Below are 23,693 nucleotides of genomic sequence, written 5' to 3' on the forward strand. Positions count from 1 at the left end.
TCCGGGAGATGTAATTTCTGGCTGCTGCTCTGTTCTCCCCACCCACCGCCGCCAGGAACTTGAGCGCGGTCTGGACTACAACTCCGGGAATGCAGCGCAGGAGCAACACAGCCAATCCATCAAATTCCCGCACAAGAAAAAAGTCAGCAGTCAGCAGCCGTTTTGAATATACGTTAGGCAGCCCGGTGGGAATTTTCCGCCCTGTCTACTCCAGACCCACCGTTTGCAGCTATAACAGCTTCAACTCTTCTGGGAAGGCCATCCACAAGGTTTAGGAGGGTGTCTATGGGGATGTTTGACCATTCTTCCAGAAGCACATTTGTGAGGTCAGGTGTTGGATGAGAAGGCCTGGCTCGCAGTTTCCGCTCCAATTCATCCCGAAGGTGTTCTATCAGGTTGATGCCAGGACTCTGTGCAAGCCAGTCAAGTTCCTCCACCCAAAACTCACTCATCCACATCTTTATGGACCTTGCTTTGTGCACTGTTGAGCAGTCATGTTGGAACAGGAAGGGGCCGTCCCCAAACTGTTCCCACAAAGTTGAAAGCATCAAAATGTCTTGGTATGCTGATTCTTTAAGTGTTCCCTTCACTGGAACTAAGTGGCTAAGCTCAACCCCTGAAAAACAACCCCCACACCATAATCACCCCTCCACCAACTAATTTGGAGGGGTGGCCCAATACTTTTGGCAACATGGTGTGGCTGAGCGAGTTTGGGGTGGAGGAACTTGACTGGCCTTCACAGAGTCCTGACCTCAAACCAACAGAACACCTTTGGGGATGGATTAGAGCGGAGACTTCGAGTCAGGCCTTCTCACCCAACATCAGTGCCTGACCTCACAAATGCGCTTCTGGAAGAATGGTCAAACATTCCCCATAGACACTCCTAAACCTTGTTGACAGCCTTCCCAGAAGAGTTGAAGCTGTTATAGCTGCAAAGGGCGGAGCCAACTCAATATTGCACCCTACGGACTAAGACTGGGATGCCATTAATGTTTATGTGAGTGTAAAGGCAGGTGTCCCAATACTTTTGGTAATATAGTGTATGTGGTATTGGTGCAATCGTCAAGAGCAGGAGAATTTATTTGGGGTTAACATTTGTTTTACCCTTAGGTGTTAAGGAGATAACAAAGTGATTTTCTATGACTGTCAGCCCCATCTAGTGGCCATGATGAGGTATCTCTCCTGAACTACCTAAAATTCCACATTATGGCCACTAGATGGAGCCAATGATCATAGGAAATCACTTCATGAAATAAAATACGACCAGAATTTGTCATAGTACGGCGAATGCTCGTCACACTTGGTCAACTATTTTTTTTTTAAACTAGACCTGTAAATGTATATTACATATAGATATTCTGGTTGAAAAAGGACACTAGTCCCTCTAGTTCAATCAATAGAAAAAAAAAGTTTCCACCACAAAATGTACCAATGAGAGGTAAGGACTCCATTTTTATTTTTCTCCTGCTATCAATGGCCGACACGGTACAACACTTCATCCATGTCTTTGGTGATCTCTGATCTCCTTATCAACTGTTTCTTCCATGATGAAGATCAGCCATGGAGTATATCTGAGGTGTATATCAGGGTGTGCTTCTTCCCCACATGTCCAGCAACATTCATATACAAGACATTTCCCGCACTCACTAATACACCTCAAGGGTTGTGTGGGACCCCCTGATGTACAGGAAGACAGGACTTCAGTGAGGAACAATTCCCTCACTCAGGACTGGAATATGGTTTCTCCCCCGTGTGAGATCTCCGATGTCTGTCAAGATTCGACTTAACTGAAAAACATTTCCCGCACTCAGGACAGGAACATGGCTTCTCCCCCGTGTGAGATCTCTGATGTCTGTCAAGATTAGGCTTCTGTGAAAAACATTTCCCGCACTCAGGACAGGAATACGGCTTCTCACCCGTGTGCGACCTCTGATGTCTGAGAAGTTCTGATTTCTGTACAAAACATTTGCCACACTCAGGACAGCAATACGGCTTCTCACCCGTGTGCGACCTCTGATGTTTGAGAAGAAGTGACTTGACTAAAAAACATTTCCCACACTCAGGACAGGAATACGGCTTCTCACCAGTGTGTGATTTCTGATGATAGGAAAGACTGTACTTATCTGAAAAACATTTCCCACACTCAGGACAGGAATGTGGCTTCTCACCCGTGTGAGACCTCTGATGTCTGAAAAGTTCTGATTTCTGTACAAAACATTTCCCACACTCAGGACAGGAATACGGCTTCTCACCCGTGTGTGATTTCTGATGATAGGAAAGACTGGACTTATCTGAAAAACATTTCCCACACTCAGGACAGGAATACGGCTTCTCACCCGTGTGTGACCTTTGATGTCTGTAAAGAAATGACTTCGCTGAAAAACATTTCCCGCACTCAGGACAGGAATACGGCTTCTCACCCGTGTGCAACATCTGATGTCTGTCAAAATTCAACTTCAATGAAAAACATTTCCCGCACTCAGGACAGGAACATGGCTTCTCACCTGTGTGAGACCTCTGATGTCTGAGAAGAAGTGACTTAACTGGAAAACACTTCCCACATTCAGGACAGGAATACGGCTTCTCACCCGTGTGTGATTTCTGATGATAGGAAAGACTGGACTTATCTGAAAAACATTTCCCACACTCAGGACAGGAATACGGCTTCTCACCCGTGTGAGACCTCTGATGTCTGAGAAGTTCTGATTTCTGTACAAAACATTTCCCACACTCAGGACAGGAATACGGCTTCTCACCCGTGTGTGATTTCTGATGATAGGAAAGACTGGACTTATCTGAAAAACATTTCCCACACTCAGGACAGGAGTATGGCTTCTCACCCGTGTGTGATCTCTGATGATAGGAAATACTGGACTTAGCTGAAAAACATTTCCCGCACTCAGGACAGGAATACGGCTTCTCACCCGTGTGTGATCTCTGATGATTGGAAAGACTGGACTTATCTGAAAAACATTTCCCACACTTAGGACAGGAATATGGCTTCTTACCCGTGTGCGACCTCTGATGTCTGAGAAGAAGCGACTTCGCTGAAAAACATTTCCCGCACTCAGAACAGGAATGTGGCTTCTCACCTCTATGACATTTTTTATGCAAATTAAGACTAGATTTAGAATGGAAACACTTTCCGCACTCAGTACAGGAAAACCTCTCATCTGTTGGAAGGATGGCCCTCATAGTCTGAGGTTCCTCAGGATAAGAGGAATACGATGGTCCGGCACCGTCCCGCACAGTCTGAGGTTCTTCGGGATAAGAGGAATACGATTGTCCGGCACCGTCCCGCACAGTCTGAGGTTCCTCGGAATAAGAGGAATATGATGGTCCAGCACCGTCCCGCACAGTCTGAGGTTCTTCGGGATAAGAGGAATACGATGGTCCGGCACCGTCCCGCACAGTCTGAGGTTCCTCGGGATAAGAGGAATACGATGGTCCGGCACCGTCCCGCACAGTCTGAGGTTCCTCAGGATAAGAGGAATACGATGGTCCGGCACCGTCCCGCACAGTCTGAGGTTCCTCGGGATAAGAGGAATACGATGGTCCGGCACCGTCCCGCACAGTCTGAGGTTCCTCGGGATAAGAGGAATACGATGGTCCGGCACCGTCCCGCACAGTCTGAGGTTCCTCAGGATAAGAGGAATACGATGGTCCGGCACCGTCCCGCACAGTCTGAGGTTCCTCAGGATAAGAGGAATACGATGGTCCATCTACACTGTGTGGTGCCGGATGGACATTTGAGGTAGTCGGGTTTTCTCCTGGACTATACTGTGTGATGTCCTCATCTTCTACTTTACAGTCTGGAGACAAAGTGAGACAATCCTCTGAGGTTTTCCTCGTCTCCCGTCCATCTACTAAAATAGAAATACAAAGATTATTACTAGACATCAGCTGATTGGTTCCCCTAAACCAGGACTCCGCCCACATCAGGCAGCTTTGTCTCTGAGGATCTTACAATTCCCCCCTCAAGGTAACTAGTAAATGGGTCCTCTGATCTCCTACCAGATCATTTCTTTATTCATGGACCTTAGTCAGAGAGGGAGGAAACAACGAGAACTGTCTTTTATAGGAGTGACAGTGATGAGGGGATTATAGGACGAGTGTCTCCTCCCCCTCTATCACTCATTGCCATTTTCCCAACACAAGAAGTCCTGCACTTCCTTATTTAGTCCATGATTTAGTCATGCATATAGAAAGTGATCTCGCACAGTAAAAAATATAATTAAAAAAATAAAATATGGTGTATTTCCAGTGCCGTCCATTCCCTACGCGTTACGTCACGTCACGTGTCTTCATCTGGCGTAACGCGTAGGGATGGGACGGCACTGGAAATACACCGGATGTGAAAAAGCGCTGAGAATGCCAATGTTGCTATTTACATGCTTGCTTTTTTTAAGAGTCCATCTATATGGTACGTTAATAAATGCAATTATAGTTTTAAACACACTACACCAGTGGAGGTATCTTCTCTCTCTTCTCCCCGTTTTCACCGTGACAATATCGGAGTTAATTAGGACGTTTTGGTGATGGATCTGTATTACAGGAGGAGAAGCTCCCAGGGTGATACCAGTCATGTATGTCTACTATACAAGGGTTCAACGGGAGGATGTGGAGAATCCAATTGATCTATTGATGCGCTATACCCCATTGGCTGAAGGTGAGAGTTCTGTGAGACCCCTGATTGAAAAGAAGTCTTGTAGAGTGGAATATGGACAATTTAATGCATATATCTGCCCATCTGGTTATTCAGAAATAGGACTCACTTATTTTTATATTTGGAATGTTCTTTTTTTATCAAATTTTTTTTTTTGAAGGACTACACTCAGTGGTTATAGCAGGGCTCGACAAACCCCCCGGGCGCCAGGTCGCATTTGCGACTAGAATTCACGTCCTGGCACCTGGGGCAACACAGCTGGGGTATCCTGTCTCCGTGTGGACCCCGAACTCAGCCGTGCGGCTTGCATCAGGCCGCGACGGCCAGTAATTGAGGCCGCGGCTTTGCGGCCTTCTAAAGTCTTTCCGTAGTCTGGTGCCATCTTGTGGTGGATGTTGAAATTACAACGCATCCAATAATGCTAATCCTAATGGACCTTCAAAGCCCTGGCTGTTTTTCACTGCCCGCCCATTTCCTTCCCAAAGTGAAGAGAAGGAAGTGATTGCGTTGCGTCATCTGGCGCCTTTTGCCCAACGATGAGTGTGGTGGCTGGTAAATAGCTTCATATATATATATATATATATATATATATATATATATATATATATATATATATATAATTTCATAATAGCTTTTATTTTTATTTCTTTTTTAAAAGTAAAAAAAAATAATTTTAATTAAGGAAAAAAATAATATTATTTGTAATCCTACCTGCTTGGCCCCTTTCACAAGGGCTGTCTGATCAGGTTCACCTGTCAGTTTTTCAAGCGGACCTGATAGAACACTCAGCGGGGATATGGCAGTAAATAAGTGGGAATATGGCGGAAATAAAAGAAGCCACATTCTTTTGTTAACCACTTCGTGCCCGCGCTATAGACGAAAGATGTCTACAACGCGGACACCAATTGCTGGGAGGGGGCGTCCCTGGACATCCTCCTGTTTACTTCCCCTCTGCACGCCGCCATGGGCGCGCATCGGGGAAGTTCTGTGTTGGCCGTGTCCCTTGGATACAGCCAATCACAGATCATGCTAAATGGCCAATCACAGCGGCCATTTAGCACTCGAGCGGTGTGTCCAATGAGAGGTGATCTCATATGTGGTAGGCTGTGGGCTATCTTCCCCTCACTCGTCTCCATGTCAGGCCAGGGACAGGTCCAGATCGCCGTCACGGACCTGGCTCCTAACTTTTTTAGCTGGCTCCTAGATTCCAAGCAAATTTGTCAACCCCTGGGTTATAGCATTTATTCACGGCTAGGAGAAGAGATCTCACCGCTCCAGGAGCACACATGCAGGCTGTAAACTGTCTCTTCGGCTGGGAAGCCACAGGTGCTGGCTATTACCACTAGCAACAGACGAAAAACAAGCTCTGGACTGCCGCACTCTTCAGCAGACCACTTTTTTTTTTTTTTGGAAAATCACATTACAGCCCAACAAACACAGCGAACAAGGAAAAATTACTGATGTTTCGCACTAGCTGTAGTGCAAGTGCGAAACGTCAGTAATCTTTCCTTGTTCGCTGTGTTTTTTGAGCTGTGATGTGATTTCCCAATAAAAGAAAGTGGTCTTCTGAAGAGTGCTGCAGTCCAGAGCTTGTTTTTCGTCTATTTATTCACGGTTAAGGAAAAATTACTGACGTTTCGCACTAGCTGTAGTACTAGTGCGAAACATCAGTAATTTATTCCACGTTCGTTGTGTTTGTTAAGCTGTGATGTGAGTTCCCAATAAAAGAAAGTGGTCTTCTGAAGAGTGCTGCAGTCCAGAGCTTGTTTTTCGTCTATTTATTCACGGTTAAGGAAAAATTACTGACGTTTCGTACTAGCTGTAGTGCTAATGCGAAACGTCAGTCATTTTTCCTTGTTCGCTGTGTTTGTTGAGCTGTGATGCGATTTCCCAATAAAAGAAAGTGGTCTTCTGAAGAGTGAGGCAGTCCAGAGCTTGTTTTTCGTCTATTTATTCACGGTTACTAGCCATCTAGTGGTCATATCATTCGTTTGATGCCAGAAGGCTGAATATTTTGATTCTTTATATATCTTTTGCACTATTGTGTGGAGATATCCATTATTGCACTTTATATACTTGCACTTATTTTTTGCATTTATACACAAATTTATTAATAATATTTTGGCACTTTTTTATCTCTTAGATGATCACATTTTATGTTTTAAATCATATTTTTTTACTGTGCGAGATCACTTTATAGTTGCACTTTATTCATTCCTGTACTGTAAACACTATTAGGTTTTGCTGCAGTTTATTTAAAACTATCATTACCACTCTGTAAGATAGGAATATTTTTTACTACTCGCGAAGGACACACTTTTACTTATTCAATTCATGATTTAGTCATGAATAACAGCTGAGGCCCACCAGAGGTCAGAGAGTGAGGATGGGGGGAGAACATCCAAAATGAAGACTGGACTGATCCTGAAGACCCCCATCATTGGGTTATTGACTCCTCCCCCATTATCACTTTCTGTTTAAGGCTCCAAAGTCTGAGGAAGTTATCACATTATTATCACCATGTAAAAGTCTGTGCTCCAATCACATCATCCGATATAAAATGTCCAGCTGGTAGGAAATGGGTGTAACAAAAGAGAATACATATTATGTGTATATATATATATATATATATATATATATATATATATATATATATATATGAGTAGAGGGAAGAGAGAAGAAGTCAGGACTATAAACATATTGTATAAGATACAACAGATAGGACTATATAATATCAGAATTATGTAATGTACAATACAGAGTATATAGTGAAGGGTCAGGATTCATAATAATGGTGTTCAGTAATCAGTGGTGGATTAAATGTTTACTGGAGACAAGTTGCAGAGGTCCCACACCGCTCCTCCCATCTCCTGAAACTGCACTCAGTGACTTGGGTCTGAGACTATACAGACATATCCCTCCACCTGGGAACAGCAAGGAAAGAAAACAGAGCAAGTGACCCCAGAAGAACTGCAAAGATAGAGATCCTGCTATACCCTGGCATGGGGCAGAAGACCCAAGACACATACCACTGGTGCCTAGGTTGAGCAATGCCTATAGTGAGAGTCAACATAATGCTGCCAGCTGAACCCCAGAATCTCCATAAATCCAGTCTAGATACATAAATTGTGTCGGCAGCACAGAGAAGGAAGATTATCGGAGAGAAATCCAGGAATACAGGACGGGGAACACAGCTCAGGAAAGTGACCAGGGGATTACAGGCTGATATCACCCAGCCCCCGCCCTACTCGACCAATCGGTGAGCAGTATGGGTGGAGGAATGGATTTAGTGTTAATGACCCACCTGTGCTGATCTCTGTAGGAGTGTCCTCCTCTATAAATGTCCCCGTTATTCCATCCTCCTCCATAGACTGCTGATCATCCCTCACATACCTCTCTTCTTCTTCTTCTGATTTCACCTCAAATTCTATATCGATTGGATCTCCACTCTAAACCAAGAAAATGAGAGAGAAAATCATCTGTAAGATAAGAGCGTTAATATTGTGACATCACATAAAAAATCCACACATTGTCACTGTAAGTGAATGTTCTAGATTCTCCGTCCCACCAACCTTGTAACAGTGGGGGATGGTGTGATCTTCCTGTGTGGAATCCCGGGAATACAGAGGACGGGGACATCTCTCTGGTGGGTTTCTGGTATTAGGCAGCTCCATAATATCCTTGTGTCCTTCTGAAAACACCTCCATAACCCCATACTCCTCATCCTCCTCTTTATACTCTTCTTTGACAAAAATATTATCATCCCCGAGGTTTCCACTCTGCAATACATTATAAAACATTTATTGTAACACACATGCTTGTGCATAATGTATAACTACCAATGATTGTTCATCACCTACCTGATGATGGTGGGGGATGGTGTGATCTTCCTGTGTGTAATCCCGGGAATACAGAGGACGGGGACATCTCTCTGGTGGGTTTCTGTAGCTGGATGACTCCTCCATGGTGTCCTGGTACAGATCTTTGTGTCCTTCTGCAAACTCCTCCATCACCTCATCCTCATCATCCTCCTCTTTTATCTCTTCTTTAACCTCAACTTTAGAATCTCTCAGGTTTCCACTCTGAATATATAATAAAAATGACATCAATGGTAACAATGCAGATAATGTACAGATCCTAATGATACTATCAGTGATTGTTCCTCATCTACCTGATGATGGTGGGGGATGGTGTGACCTTCCTGTGTGGAATCCTGGGAATACAGAGGACGGGGACATCTCTCTGGTGGGTTTCTGTTATTAGGTGGCTCCATCATATCCTTGTGTCCTGAAAGCTCCTTCATTACACCATATTCCTTGTCCTCTTGCTTGTACTCTTCTTTAATAACACTATTATAATCCTCAAGGTTTCCACTCTGAATATATAATAAAACATTTATTGTAACAAACATGATTGTGTATAAGTCATAACTATTCATAATTGCTACTCATCTACCTGATGATGGTGAGGGATGGTGTTGTCACGTACCTGGTGGAGACTGAGCTGTAAAGAAGGCTTCTCTTGCACCTCCTGTCTAACACCCCTGGTAGACATGACAGGGAGTGAAAGACGCAGAGTGGCACGAGGGCCGGTATAGCAGGTGGCTCAGGTTGGACCTTGACAGGAATCCAAGGGTTGTAGATCACCGGATAAGCACAGAGAAATGGAACTCCGTGTTGCTGGATCAGCAGGGCGGAAGCGTGGTCAGAACATAAGCCAGGAGGTCATCAACAGCCGAGCAGAGCAGGTACCAGAATGTGAGGCAGAAGCAGACACAGGATACAGGCCGGGTTCAGTACACAGTCGGGCAGCGCAGTACAGAATCATGAAGCAGGAACAGGGTCAAACACAAGCCGAGGTAACAGGAAGGCAGGCAGAAGTCCAAGGAAAGGTTCAGGTACAAGCCAGGTCAAACACAGGAACACTGGAACAGATTAAACACAGGTAAACAGGCACTAGCTGAAAGACCAATCAGCAATCTGTGAGTGTCATTGCACCGTTTAAATAGACCGGTTGGCGCCAGTGCATGCACGTGTGCGCGTACATGTTCCTGGTTGCGGCCGCGCACGTCTGTGCAAACGCCAGTACACTGTATTCTTGGTGCACACATTACTGTGCACGTGCCTACCAACCGGACTTCTCTTCCATTGCCCCCCTGCCCCCCCTCTCCCCAATGGGCAACCTCCATGTGCCCATCAGTAATTTCTTTTCGCCTGAAAAAAAACCTGAATCAACCTTTTGGCATCTAAATTGGATTCTGGTTCCCAAGAGTTGTGTTCAGGTCCATAGCCTTTGCATTTAATCAAAAACTGGATTACATTTCTTTTCTTTCTACAGTCCATAACGGCTTCAACCTCATACTCCTCATTACCGTTGACTAAGGTAGGTGCAGGTGGACCCGACTCACGACCAGAAAAAGGATCTAACCTTGCTTTTTTTCAGTAATGAGACAATGGAAGACCGAATTAATTTTGTAACTCTCAGGGAGAGACAGTTCGTAGGCTGCAGAGTTGATCTAGAAAAAACGATCAAAAACAGCGCATCAAAGGGACTAGTAGATTGATGTGAAAAAGACTTTAAAATGTCATTTATTAAATGTAAAAAATAAACACAGACATCTGATCCCTGCAGGATCTCAAACACATAAAAAACACCAATCATAAAACGGACAGATGTTTGATAATGAAAAGCTCCTCAGATCTCTCAATTATAACTTTGGAAAGGTCAAAACCAAAGACCAATGTGCACAGCTTTCGAATGCCTAATGAATGCAATCAATCATCTGAAAGAACCCAAAAAGTCAGTGTAAACGAATGGAACAACGTTTCTAGGGACACTCACTTCATAGGTGTTCAATGGGCTGCAGAGCTGATGAGTCCAGTCTGATGACCGAGGGGGAGGTGTTTATTTCAGCTCCATCTGAAGCGTTCGGCTTGGAGGCAGAGGTGAAATGCTGCACGCTAGGTGGTAAGGATCAAGCTTAGTCACCAGATGATATCAGCTGTACACATAGGCAGCTTGGAGAACGCTGCACTGCCTGCAGTGCCGCTTGTCCGAGCGGCTGTGGATCACATGAGAGGCTTGTCACGTGGAAGGCTGTGAAGGGGAAGGTTGCTATGCCGACTCTCCTGCTTACATGTTTCGCGCTCCTGCGCTTTGTCAAAGCTGGAGCGGCATACAGCAACCAGAAAGATAAAGGCATCGGGTAGTGTGTAGGGGCGGGGACTGTCGAAGTCTCTCAGGTTAACCCCTAATGTGTCACTAAGCCTCCTGCAGTTAAAACCTTATTAGACAGGGGTCTGTGTCAGTGAAAGAACTGTTAGAAAACATCTAATAGGAAATGTGGATTGAAACATATGGTTGACACAGTGGTGTAGTGGTTAGCATTCCCACCTAGCAGCAAGCAGGACGCTGGTTCGATTCCCAACCACGCCACCACCCGCCTGGAGCTTGTATGTTCTCCCTGTGCCTGTGTGGGTTTCCATGGGGATATTAAAGGATATACAGAAGGGAGAAGAATGCTATGGATAAAAGGACACTGTAAGTTAAAAAAACACTGTAAGTTAAAAAAACTCAAGGGGGGGAAAAATTGCGGAGACCAAGGGCAAAAAAACAAATTATTTAAAAGATATATTTTATATTATTATTATTAAGTCCTTTCCTATAGGATAGTTAGAATAAATATATTAGCTACTCTTCGTTCATAAAAAAAAAAAAAAAAAAAAAAAAAAAAAAAAAAAAAAAAAATAAAATAAAATATAAAAAAATGAAAAGAAAAAGAAAAAAAATGAAAATATATTTTCTATAAAAAATGTAGGGTGGCGGTCATGAACGATGAGTAGCGATTATATCTGAGTAACCTATATCAAGAGGTTATGCTGAGGATGTCAATGTCTTCATTGAGGCCATCAGGCGAGAGAGACCCCATAAGATATATCCAGAAGGTCTCCCTGCGACAAAGGTGGGAGAATCTTTCGTTGGCCGTTAGGGTACCCTTGGGGATAGCCTCAATTGCAAGGACCTCCATTTCTTTAAAGTTTTTATCATGACAATGGCGAAAATGGCGTGGCACGCTGTGTTGAATGCAGCCCTCTTTAATCAGGCGGCGATGTTCGCCCACCCTGACTCGTAGGGCCCGCATAGTGCGGCCTACATAAAGGAGGCCACAGGGACAACGTAAAACATATATTACGTATTCAGTAGAACACGTGATGAATTGTTTAATCTCAAAGGTTTTTCCTTTGGGTGTAGTGATGGTGGATTGGCCGTTGGGGATGGACTGACAAGTATAACAACCTCTTTTACGACATTTAAAAATCCCACATCTATTATCAAAGTACATCCTAATATCAGGGAATATATTATTATCCTTTCTATTGGATTGTATAAGTTTATTGGGAGCAATAATATTTTTGATTGTACGAGAGCGTCTAAAAGTGATTTGGGGTCTGACCGGAAGGAGTGGTGCTAAAATCGGATCCAGCTTTAGGATATCGTAATGTTTAAGAATTATTTTAGACATATGTTTATATTGTGTGTTAAAGGTAGAAATAAACCTAATTGTAGTATAGTCATTAGTGGAATTTTTGGGGCGTTTTTTCGTAGGTGAATGCTTGGTTGCGTGTTCCATAAAGGCCTGTGTAACTAAATCATCTGGGTATTCTTTTTCTAAGAATTTTTTTGCCATCTGCTGGCCTTGTTGTGTATAGTCCTCAGTTGAGGTACAGTTTCTGCGTAACCTTTGGAACTGACCGCTAGGAATATTTTTCTTCCAAGCAGGGTGATGGCAACTCTTATAATGAAGGTAAGAGTTGCCTGCTGTGGGTTTAATATGGTTGCTAGTGGTGACACTATGCTCATTATGAGAAAGTACAAGGTCCAAAAAGACCAGATGGTTTTGGTCGATGACCGATGTGAAAGATAGACCCATAGAATTGTTGTTACAATAAGTGACGAAGGAGGAAAAAGTCTCAACTCCGCCACTCCATATGAGCAAAATGTCATCTATATAACGACCATAAAATACGATAAACTCAGCAAAAGGATTGTTTCTCCAGATTTTTTGTTCCTCCCAAAAGCCCATGGTGAGGTTCGCATATACCGGGGCAAAACTGGCTCCCATGGCTGTACCTTGGCGCTGGAGGAAAAATTGGTCTAAAAAGGTGAAGTAGTTATGTTTCAAGCAGAACTCTATGCTCAATAATAAAAATTCAGACTGTTTGGAGTTCATGCTTTCATCAATGCTCAAAAAGTGTTGTATTGCATTCAGTCCCACTTCGTGGGGTATAGAAGTATAAAGCGAGTTGACGTCTAAAGAGGCCCACATATATTCGTCAGACCATCTGTAGTTTTCCATAACCTCAATCACCTGACTGGAGTCCTTAATATAGGAAGGAAGTTGCACCACCAATGGCTGTAAGATGTGATCTATATAGGCCGAAAGGCCGCTAGTGAAACTATTAGTACTGGCCACTATTGGTCTACCCGGAGGGTTAGTAAGGGACTTGTGAACCTTGGGGAGATGATAAAAGTAAGGGGTGCTGCAGACTTTGGGGAGGAGGAATCGTTTTTCTTGGGGATTTAACACCCCATCTTTTTGAGCTTTGTCTACCAACGTAATTAAATCACGCTGGTAAATTGGAAGGGGGTCGGTTTGAAGTTTTTGATATGTAGTCGTATCAGATAACAGGCGATTGGCTTCGCCAAGGTAGTCGCCCATGTCCTGTACGACTAGACTCCCTCCTTTATCGGCTTGTTTGACCACAATGTTCTTGTTGGTGGTAAGGTTATGAAGAGCCTGTTGTTCAAATTTATTTAGATTAGCTTGTTTTTTGTTATTGGTTGTATTGCATAACTCAATAAATTCTTTATAAACCACTTGGTAAAAAGTCTCAATAAAGGGGCCCTTAGAATGGGTTGGGTTAAAGGTGGACGCCGGTTTCAGATGAGTATGAGTATGAATTATCGCAGGGTAAGATCTCTTACCCTGAGATCTTACCCTGAAAAGACATTTTGCAAAAACAATTATTAATAACAACAAAAAAGGAGATTCAACACCTGAAATCGATAATATTGATATGAATGTCACCCCCCAGGATGACATTTTGAGAATTCTTGAAGACTTGTGGAGCGAGTGTCATATCTCAAGCCAAACACAATATCCCTTTACAGAACCAGCGATAATTCATACTCATCTGAAACCGGCGTCCACCTTTAACCCAACCCATTCTAAGGGCCCCTTTATTGAGACTTTTTACCAAGTGGTTTATAAAGAATTTATTGAGTTATGCAATACAACCAATAACAAAAAACAAGCTAATCTAAATAAATTTGAACAACAGGCTCTTCATAACCTTACCACCAACAAGAACATTGTGGTCAAACAAGCCGATAAAGGAGGGAGTCTAGTCGTACAGGACATGGGCGACTACCTTGGCGAAGCCAATCGCCTGTTATCTGATACGACTACATATCAAAAACTTCAAACCGACCCCCTTCCAATTTACCAGCGTGATTTAATTACGTTGGTAGACAAAGCTCAAAAAGATGGGGTGTTAAATCCCCAAGAAAAACGATTCCTCCTCCCCAAAGTCTGCAGCACCCCTTACTTTTATCATCTCCCCAAGGTTCACAAGTCCCTTACTAACCCTCCGGGTAGACCAATAGTGGCCAGTACTAATAGTTTCACTAGCGGCCTTTCGGCCTATATAGATCACATCTTACAGCCATTGGTGGTGCAACTTCCTTCCTATATTAAGGACTCCAGTCAGGTGATTGAGGTTATGGAAAACTACAGATGGTCTGACGAATATATGTGGGCCTCTTTAGACGTCAACTCGCTTTATACTTCTATACCCCACGAAGTGGGACTGAATGCAATACAACACTTTTTGAGCATTGATGAAAGCATGAACTCCAAACAGTCTGAATTTTTATTATTGAGCATAGAGTTCTGCTTGAAACATAACTACTTCACCTTTTTAGACCAATTTTTCCTCCAGCGCCAAGGTACAGCCATGGGAGCCAGTTTTGCCCCGGTATATGCGAACCTCACCATGGGCTTTTGGGAGGAACAAAAAATCTGGAGAAACAATCCTTTTGCTGAGTTTATCGTATTTTATGGTCGTTATATAGATGACATTTTGCTCATATGGAGTGGCGGAGTTGAGACTTTTTCCTCCTTCGTCACTTATTGTAACAACAATTCTATGGGTCTATCTTTCACATCGGTCATCGACCAAAACCATCTGGTCTTTTTGGACCTTGTACTTTCTCATAATGAGCATAGTGTCACCACTAGCAACCATATTAAACCCACAGCAGGCAACTCTTACCTTCATTATAAGAGTTGCCATCACCCTGCTTGGAAGAAAAATATTCCTAGCGGTCAGTTCCAAAGGTTACGCAGAAACTGTACCTCAACTGAGGACTATACACAACAAGGCCAGCAGATGGCAAAAAAATTCTTAGAAAAAGAATACCCAGATGATTTAGTTACACAGGCCTTTATGGAACACGCAACCAAGCATTCACCTACGAAAAAACGCCCCAAAAATTCCACTAATGACTATACTACAATTAGGTTTATTTCTACCTTTAACACACAATATAAACATATGTCTAAAATAATTCTTAAACATTACGATATCCTAAAGCTGGATCCGATTTTAGCACCACTCCTTCCGGTCAGACCCCAAATCACTTTTAGACGCTCTCGTACAATCAAAAATATTATTGCTCCCAATAAACTTATACAATCCAATAGAAAGGATAATAATATATTCCCTGATATTAGGATGTACTTTGATAATAGATGTGGGATTTTTAAATGTCGTAAAAGAGGTTGTTATACTTGTCAGTCCATCCCCAACGGCCAATCCACCATCACTACACCCAAAGGAAAAACCTTTGAGATTAAACAATTCATCACGTGTTCTACTGAATACGTAATATATGTTTTACGTTGTCCCTGTGGCCTCCTTTATGTAGGCCGCACTATGCGGGCCCTACGAGTCAGGGTGGGCGAACATCGCCGCCTGATTAAAGAGGGCTGCATTCAACACAGCGTGCCACGCCATTTTCCCCTTTTTGTCATGATAAAAACTTTAAAGAAATGGAGGTCCTTGCAATTGAGGCTATCCCCAAGGGTACCCTAACGGCCAACGAAAGATTCTCCCACCTTTGTCGCAGGGAGACCTTCTGGATATATCTTATGGGGTCTCTCTCGCCTGATGGCCTCAATGAAGACATTGACATCCTCAGCATAACCTCTTGATATAGGTTACTCAGATATAATCGCTACTCATCGTTCATGACCGCCACCCTACATTTTTTATAGAAAATATATTTTCATTTTTTTTCTTTTTCTTTTCATTTTTTTATATTTTATTTTATTTTTTTTTTTTTTTTTATTTTTTTTATGAACGAAGAGTAGCTAATATATTTATTCTAACTATCCTATAGGAAAGGACTTAATAATAATAATATAAAATATATCTTTTAAATAATTTGTTTTTTTGCCCTTGGTCTCCGCAATTTTTCCCCCCCTTGAGTTTTTTTAACTTACAGTGTTTTTTTAACTTACAGTGTCCTTTTATCCATAGCATTCTTCTCCCTTCTGTATATCCTTTAATATCCCCATGGAAACCCACACAGGCACAGGGAGAACATACAAGCTCCAGGCGGGTGGTGGCGTGGTTGGGAATCGAACCAGCGTCCTGCTTGCTGCTAGGTGGGAATGCTAACCACTACACCACTGTGTCAACCATATGTTTCAATCCACATTTCCTATTAGATGTTTTCTAACAGTTCTTTCACTGACACAGACCCCTGTCTAATAAGGTTTTAACTGCAGGAGGCTTAGTGACACATTAGGGGTTAACCTGAGAGACTTCGACAGTCCCCGCCCCTACACACTACCCGATGCCTTTATCTTTCTGGTTGCTGTATGCCGCTCCAGCTTTGACAAAGCGCAGGAGCGCGAAACATGTAAGCAGGAGAGTCGGCATAGCAACCTTCCCCTTCACAGCCTTCCACGTGACAAGCCTCTCATGTGATCCACAGCCGCTCGGACAAGCGGCACTGCAGGCAGTGCAGCGTTCTCCAAGCTGCCTATGTGTACAGCTGATATCATCTGGTGACTAAGCTTGATCCTTACCACCTAGCGTGCAGCATTTCACCTCTGCCTCCAAGCCGAACGCTTCAGATGGAGCTGAAATAAACACCTCCCCCTCGGTCATCAGACTGGACTCATCAGCTCTGCAGCCCATTGAACACCTATGAAGTGAGTGTCCCTAGAAACGTTGTTCCATTCGTTTACACTGACTTTTTGGGTTCTTTCAGATGATTGATTGCATTCATTAGGCATTCGAAAGCTGTGCACATTGGTCTTTGGTTTTGACCTTTCCAAAGTTATAATTGAGAGATCTGAGGAGCTTTTCATTATCAAACATCTGTCCGTTTTATGATTGGTGTTTTTTATGTGTTTGAGATCCTGCAGGGATCAGATGTCTGTGTTTATTTTTTACATTTAATAAATGACATTTTAAAGTCTTTTTCACATCAATCTACTAGTCCCTTTGATGCGCTGTTTTTGATCGTTTTTTCTGCTGCATCCATTTTTTGCCAAGTCCATAATGGGTTAACAGCCGCACATTGAGACCATCTACAGGACATTTATTTAAAGAAACAAACATCCCACGAGATAGTCAAACGCTCTTAAAGAGACCATTCATTTGTGCGCCAACTTTATCTTGTTTTGTTTTGCAGAGTTGATCTGCCTTTTGACAGGGAAGGGACCAATAAATCTCGGTCCAAGTTTCTTGGATGGACAAGACAATTTTTGGTTGGCAGAGGATAACCAAACCTTGTCCCCGACTTTAAGTTATAGGTCTCCTCTTCTTTTCCTGTCAAAGAATTTCTTATTGTGCTCTGGAGATATTTCTTTGTAATATCTTATTGTTTGACTGAAGGATGTTTAATCTTTCTGCAGGAACCAAGGAATCAGGCAAGATGTCAGGTAGGAAGGTTGGGAAGTATCCATAGCTTGCAAAAAACGGGGTGTGTCCCGTAGCATCGTTGTATGCAAACTCTGCCAGGGGTAAAAGTGATGCCCAGTCATCCTGGGCAAAAGATGAGAAGAACCGAAGATATTGTTGAGTCTGATTCGTACGTTCAGTTTGGCCGTTAGTCTGGGGTTGATATGCAGAAGAAAAAAAAAAGTCTCTCAACATCCTTCAAAGCTCTTTCCAAAATCTGGATGTAAATTGCACCCCTCGATCCGAGGTGATACTGCTGGGCACCCCATGGAGTCTGACTACCTCCCTGATGAAGGTGTGAGCAGTTTCTGTTGCTGACGGAGTTCCTAACAAAGGAATAAAATGGGCCATCTTGGTCAATCTGTCCACGATCACAAAAATGGTGGTAACATTGTCAGATGGTGGAAGTTCGACAATGAAGTCCATATTAATATTTTTGCAGGGCCTCTTGGGAATGGGTAGTGGTCTTAACAGACCCCAAGACTTGGTCTTATCGCTTTTGTTTCAGGCACAGATTCCACGGGTGTTCACATAACTCTTGAAGTCAGGCCTTAAACCCGGCCACCAAAAGGAACGTAGCACGAGCTCCACTGTCTTGGTTACCCTGAAATATCCTGCTAAGGGATGATCATGACAGAGACTCAGGATCTTGGGCCAAAGACTCGGGGGTACGAACACTCTTTGGTTGTGAAGGAATAATCCCTCTTGTTCCTGGAAACACCTGATGGTAGAATGCCTCTTGTGGAAGCCTGCTTTAGCTGGGTGATCAGGTCTAGTTGTAGGAGTAGGAAACTTTGAGCCAGTAGAATTGTGTCTGCCTGGTGGGGTTCTCCTTCCTCTGGGTACATTTGTGATAGGGCATCAGGCTTGCCATTCTTGGAACCTGGTCTAAAAGTAATGTGGAAGGAGAAGCGAGAAAAGAATAGCGCCCACCTGGCCTGCCGAGGTATTAACCGCTTGGCTGTTCTGAGCTATTCGAGGTTTTTATGATCGGTTAAGATTAAAATGGGATGGGCTGCTCCTTCCAGCAAATAACGCCATTCTTCCAGGGCTGTCTTTATGGCTAGTATTTCATGGTCACCCACGTCGTAATTCCTTTTTGCAGGGCTACGTTTTCTGGACAAGAAGGCAATAGGGTGTAGTAGTGACTTTGTCCCCGTTGTGACAGGATGGCACCTACCGCATTCTCTGAGGCATCTACTTCGAGAACATATGGTGATGCAGGGTCTGGATATTGTAGAATAGGAGCTGAGGTAAACAGAGCCTTCAGTTGGTCGAAGGTGGCTTGTGCTGCATGGTGTCCACTGGAAGCGGGTATTCTGCTTAGTCAGTTGGGTGACAGGAGCAATAATGGCGGAGAAATCCTTAATAAACTTGCGGTAGAAGTTGGCAAATCTAATGCACCTCTGTGTACTCTTCCTGTCTGTAGGCGTGGGCAATTCTAGGATGGATTTGACCTTTTGGGGATCCATGGAGATGCCCGAAGTAGAGATGATAAGCCCCAAGAACTGGATGGTGTCTTTCTCGAATTTGCACTTCTCGGCCTTTGCATATACAGTAGTCCATGGTCTCTTAGCCGACCAAGAACCTTTTACACATGTTCACGGTGTGCCGAGAGGGAATTGGAAAAGATGAGGATATCTAGATAGACGATAAGAAATAAATCAAGGAAGTCTCTGAAAATATTGTTGACGAAATGCTGGAATGTTGCTGGGGCATTACACAGTCCGAAGGGCATAACAAGGTACTCATAATGTCCGAATCTGGTGCGGAAGGCTGTTTTCCATTCATCCACCTTGCGGATTCGTACCAGGTTATATGCCCTTCGTAAGTCAAGCTTCGTGAATACAGCAGAAGTTTTAAAGCATTGAAAAAGTTCCGGAACCAAGGGCAAAGGGTATCTGTTCTTGATGGTGACTTTATTCAATTCCCGATAAACTTCAGGTATGAGCTGTGACACTGGAGAGTCAGTATGTACCCCCAGAAGAGGTGCAGGTACCATGGAAATGGGGGGCAGGGAGGACTGCTGGCGGTAGGAGGATGAAAAAGTAATTTTCCCTGAAACCCAGTCTATCTGCATGTTGAGGGCTTGCAACCAGGATGATGGGGAATAAGGGTGATGGAATAATGTCCAGGCTTAAGTATTCCTGATGACCTGTATCAGATCCAGCCAGTAGCGGGCAAGTCTCATGTGTTATGGGCCCAGACCTGGTAAGTCTTTGTTTGTAAAGGAATTTGGTGATGCTGAACAAAGTCCTTGTCCATAAAACAGCTGCAGGCCCCGGAATCGACTATAGCTGGTACTTGGATGCTTCTCCCGGAGAGCTGAAGTGACAAGGACAGGGTAACATGAGCAGATCCCCTTTGACCCAGAGCAGTTGGCAAGGTAGGCAGAGGAGGTGATCTGGGTCCTTGTGTGTCTCACTGGGCAGTTCTGGAGAAAATGTCCTGCTACCCCACAGTATATACACAGGCCCGTTCTGCGTCTTCGCAACTTCTCTGTGCTGGAGAGTGGAGAGAGAAAAAGTCCCAGTTGCATAGGTCTTGTGGTGGTGCCAACCTTCTCTGAATCGATGTTCAAGCTGGATAGCCAGACTAATGAGGCCATTGAGGGAATTGGGAACCCCGACTCGGGCGAGCTCATTCTTGAGTCCTTCGGACAAACCAAGGCGTAATTGATGGAATCAAAGGCCCATAAGTGGAATTCAGCAACATAGTCCTCAGTGGGCCGATGACCTTGTCGTAGCTTATGGAGGGTAGATTCTGCGGTAGCAGTGCGCTGGGGGTCATCATAGAGTTGGGCCATTGCTTCAAAAAATTAAGAAAGAGAGTGCAGTACTGAACTAGTTTGTTCTAGGAGTTGGTGGGCCCAAGACTGTGATTCTCCAAGAAGTAGGGATATGGTAAATCCCATCTTAGTGATCTCAAGCGAAAAAGTTCTTGGCTACAAGGCAAAGTATAGTTCACAGGAATATTTAAATGCACGGAACTTGTGCAGATCGCTTGAAAAATCGCTCTGGCGCAGGAACTCGGGGTTCTGGTGGTGGCATAATACTTGCAGATGAGAACACAGTCTTCTTGGATGTGGGATAGTCAGGTGTGATAGCAGGTACAGGAGTTGCGGATGGAAAGGTTTGGATGTGACCTTCCAGCTGCGAGTGGCTCTTTTGCAGGGTGCTGACTGCTTGTGTGAGGAAGACAAGTTGCTGGCATAACAAATCCAAAGGCGAAGCCTCTCTCTCAGTCTCCGACATCTGGCTGAGTGGTACTGTCACGTACCTGGTGCTGTAGAGAAGGCTTCTCTTGCACCTCCTGCCTAACACCCCTGGTAGAGATGACAGGGAGTGAAAGACGCAGAGTGGCACGTCGGTCAGTATAGCAGGTGGCTCAGGTTGGACCTTGACAGGAACCCAACGGTTGCGGATCACCGGATAGGCACCGAGAACTGGAACTCCATGTTGCTGGATCAGCAGGGAGGAAGCGTGGTCGGAACATAAGCCAGGAGGTCATCAACAGCCGAGCAGAGCAGGTACCAGAATGTGAAGCAGAAGCAGAGACAGGATACAGGCCAGGTTCGGTACACAGTTGGGCAGCGCAGTACAGAATCATGAAGCAGGAACAGGGTCAAACACAAGCTGGGGTAACAGGAAGGCAGGCAGAAGTCCAAGGAAAGGTTCAGGTACAAGCCGGGTCAAACACAGGAACAGATTAAACACACAGGCACTAGCTGAAAGACCACTCAGCAATCTGTGAGTGTCATTGCACCGTTTAAATAGACTGGTTGGTGCCAGTGCATGCACGTGTGCGCGTACGTGTTCCTGGTTGCGGCGGCGCGCGCCCACCTGTTCTCAACCGCGCACGTCTGTGCAAACGCCAGTACACTGTATTCTTGGCACACACATTACTGTGCGCGTGCCTGTGCGTCAACGCGCGTCTACCAACCGAACTTCTCTTACAGGTGTGATCTTCCTTTGAGGAAACCCGGGAATACAGAGGACGGGGACATCTCTCTGGTGGGTTTATGTTATTAGGCGGCTCCATCATATCCTTGTGTCCTGAAAGCTCCTTCATTACACCATATTCCTTGTCCTCTTGCTTGTACTCTTCTTTAATAACACTATTATAATCCTCAAGGTTTCCACTCTGAATATATAATAAAACATTTATTGTAACAAACATGATTGTGTATAAATCATAACTACTCATAATTGTTCCTCATCTACCTGATGATGGTGGGGGATGGTGTGATCTTCCTGTGTGGAATCCCGGGAATACAGAGGACGGGGACATCTCTCTGGCGGGTTCCTGTTATTTGATTGCTCCATCATGATGTCGTTCAGAAAGCTGCTTCATCACACCATACTCCTCATCCTCCTCTTTTTACTCTTATTTAACAACAATATTATCACCCCCCGATGTTTCCACTCTGAATATATAACCCTTTCATGACTAAGCCTATTTTTGACATTTGGTGTTTACAAGTTAAAATCCATATTTTTTGCTAGAAAATTACTTGGAACCCCCAAACATTATATATTTTTTTTTAGCAGAGAATCTAGAGAATAAAACGGCGATTGTTGCAATATTTTATGTCACACGGTATTTGCGCAGCGGTGTTTTAAACGCAACTTTTTGGGAAAAGGGACACTTTCATGAATTTTAAAAAAACGAGACAGTAAAATTAGCCCAATTTTTTTTGCATAATATGAAAGATGATGTTACGCCGAATAAATAGATACCAAACATGTCACACTTTATAATCGCACGCACTAGTGGAATGACGACAAACTACGGTACCTAAAAAAATCTCAATAGGCGACGCTTTAAAAAAAAAAATTCAGGTTACCAGGTTAGAGTTACAGAGGAGGTCTACTGCTAGAATTATTGCTCTCGCTCTGACGATCGTGGCGATACCTCACATTATGGGCGTGACTTACGTATGCGTTTTCTCTGCTGCACGAGCTTGCGGCGACTGAGGGGGGGGGGGGGGGCGCTTTAAAAAAAAAAAATGTTTTTATTTTAAAATTAATACATTGTTTAAAAAAAATAATAATAATTTGATCACTTTTATTGCTGTGACAAGGAATGTAAACATCCCTTGTGACAGTAATAGGTGGTGACAGGTACTCTTTATGGAGGGATGGGGGGTCTAAAAGACCCCCCACCCCTCCTTTACACTTCAAAGTATTCAGTTCGCCATTTTCAGCAACTCTGAATACTGTATATATTTTTAAATCCGGCGCCATTGGCAGCCGAGTAAACAGGAAGTGACGTCATGACGTCGCTTCCATGTTTACAATTACGAGACTGGAATGAAGACGCTTACGGCTTCACTCCAGTCCCTGCCTAGCGGCCAGAAGTGGCGGATCGTGCATCGGTGCTCCCGATTGAACGGGAGCCCCGGTAAGAGCGGCGGGGACGTCCCCTCCCGCTCCTCCGGCATAACAGCCGAGCGGCTTTTAGCCACATCGGTTGTTATGGCTGGAAAGCCGATCGCCCGCTCTGAAAAACGGTACCGGGATGATGCCTGCAGGTGCGGGCATCATCCCGGTATAACCCCAGGAAGCCGAGTACGCACATCTGCGTACGCTCTGCGGCAAGGGGTTAATAAAACATTTGTTGTAACAAACCTGTTTGTGTATAAATCCTATCGGTGATTGTTACCCGTCTACCTGATCATGGTGGGGGATGGTGTGAATGAATATCTGAGACTTGGATCAATATGGAAAAATTTGTTTTCAGGACATTCTTTCTACAAATAAAATTTTCCCTCTTTCTTCCTATTTGAATCTTCTAAAATAAAGACATACATATTCCAATCCCCCCCCCCATCCCCCACTACTAATAAAAGTCATATAGTCCGTTAGTATAGACTGATGAGGTGAGAAGGTGATTGGTGGGAAAGGTGACACACCAACAAAATGAAGACAATGTTCCGGCCCCGTTACTGGGGGAACGTTCTGATCCTGAAGGGGTTAATCTGCCTGTGT

At 44.0% G+C, this 23,693-nt stretch overlaps 2 protein-coding genes across 2 annotated transcripts in view; both read right to left on the reverse strand.

The window, feature by feature from the left end:
- LOC143955485 (uncharacterized) overlaps positions 1-23,693 on the reverse strand; it is a 337,730-nt gene that overhangs the window by 66,878 nt on the left and 247,159 nt on the right. The window contains exon 7 of the mRNA XM_077465524.1: positions 1,723-3,866. Within this exon, the coding sequence (XP_077321650.1) occupies positions 1,723-3,866 (2,144 nt within the window). The remainder of the gene's footprint in view (positions 1-1,722; positions 3,867-23,693) is intronic.
- Positions 7,535-9,680, reverse strand: LOC143955856 (uncharacterized). Its single transcript, XM_077465975.1, has 4 exons — positions 8,838-9,680; positions 8,527-8,748; positions 8,239-8,445; positions 7,535-8,115 (listed from the first exon to the last, which is right to left on the reverse strand). Exons 1-4 carry the CDS (start codon positions 9,102-9,104, stop codon positions 7,882-7,884), a joined length of 930 nt encoding a protein of 309 aa, XP_077322101.1. The 5' UTR covers positions 9,105-9,680; the 3' UTR covers positions 7,535-7,881.

The sequence above is a fragment of the Lithobates pipiens genome, unplaced genomic scaffold (genome assembly GCF_037356315.1).
Source record: "Lithobates pipiens isolate NorthernLeopardFrog02 unplaced genomic scaffold, aLitPip1_a1.2 Scaffold_35, whole genome shotgun sequence".
NCBI classification, from domain to species: Eukaryota; Metazoa; Chordata; class Amphibia; order Anura; family Ranidae; genus Lithobates; species Lithobates pipiens.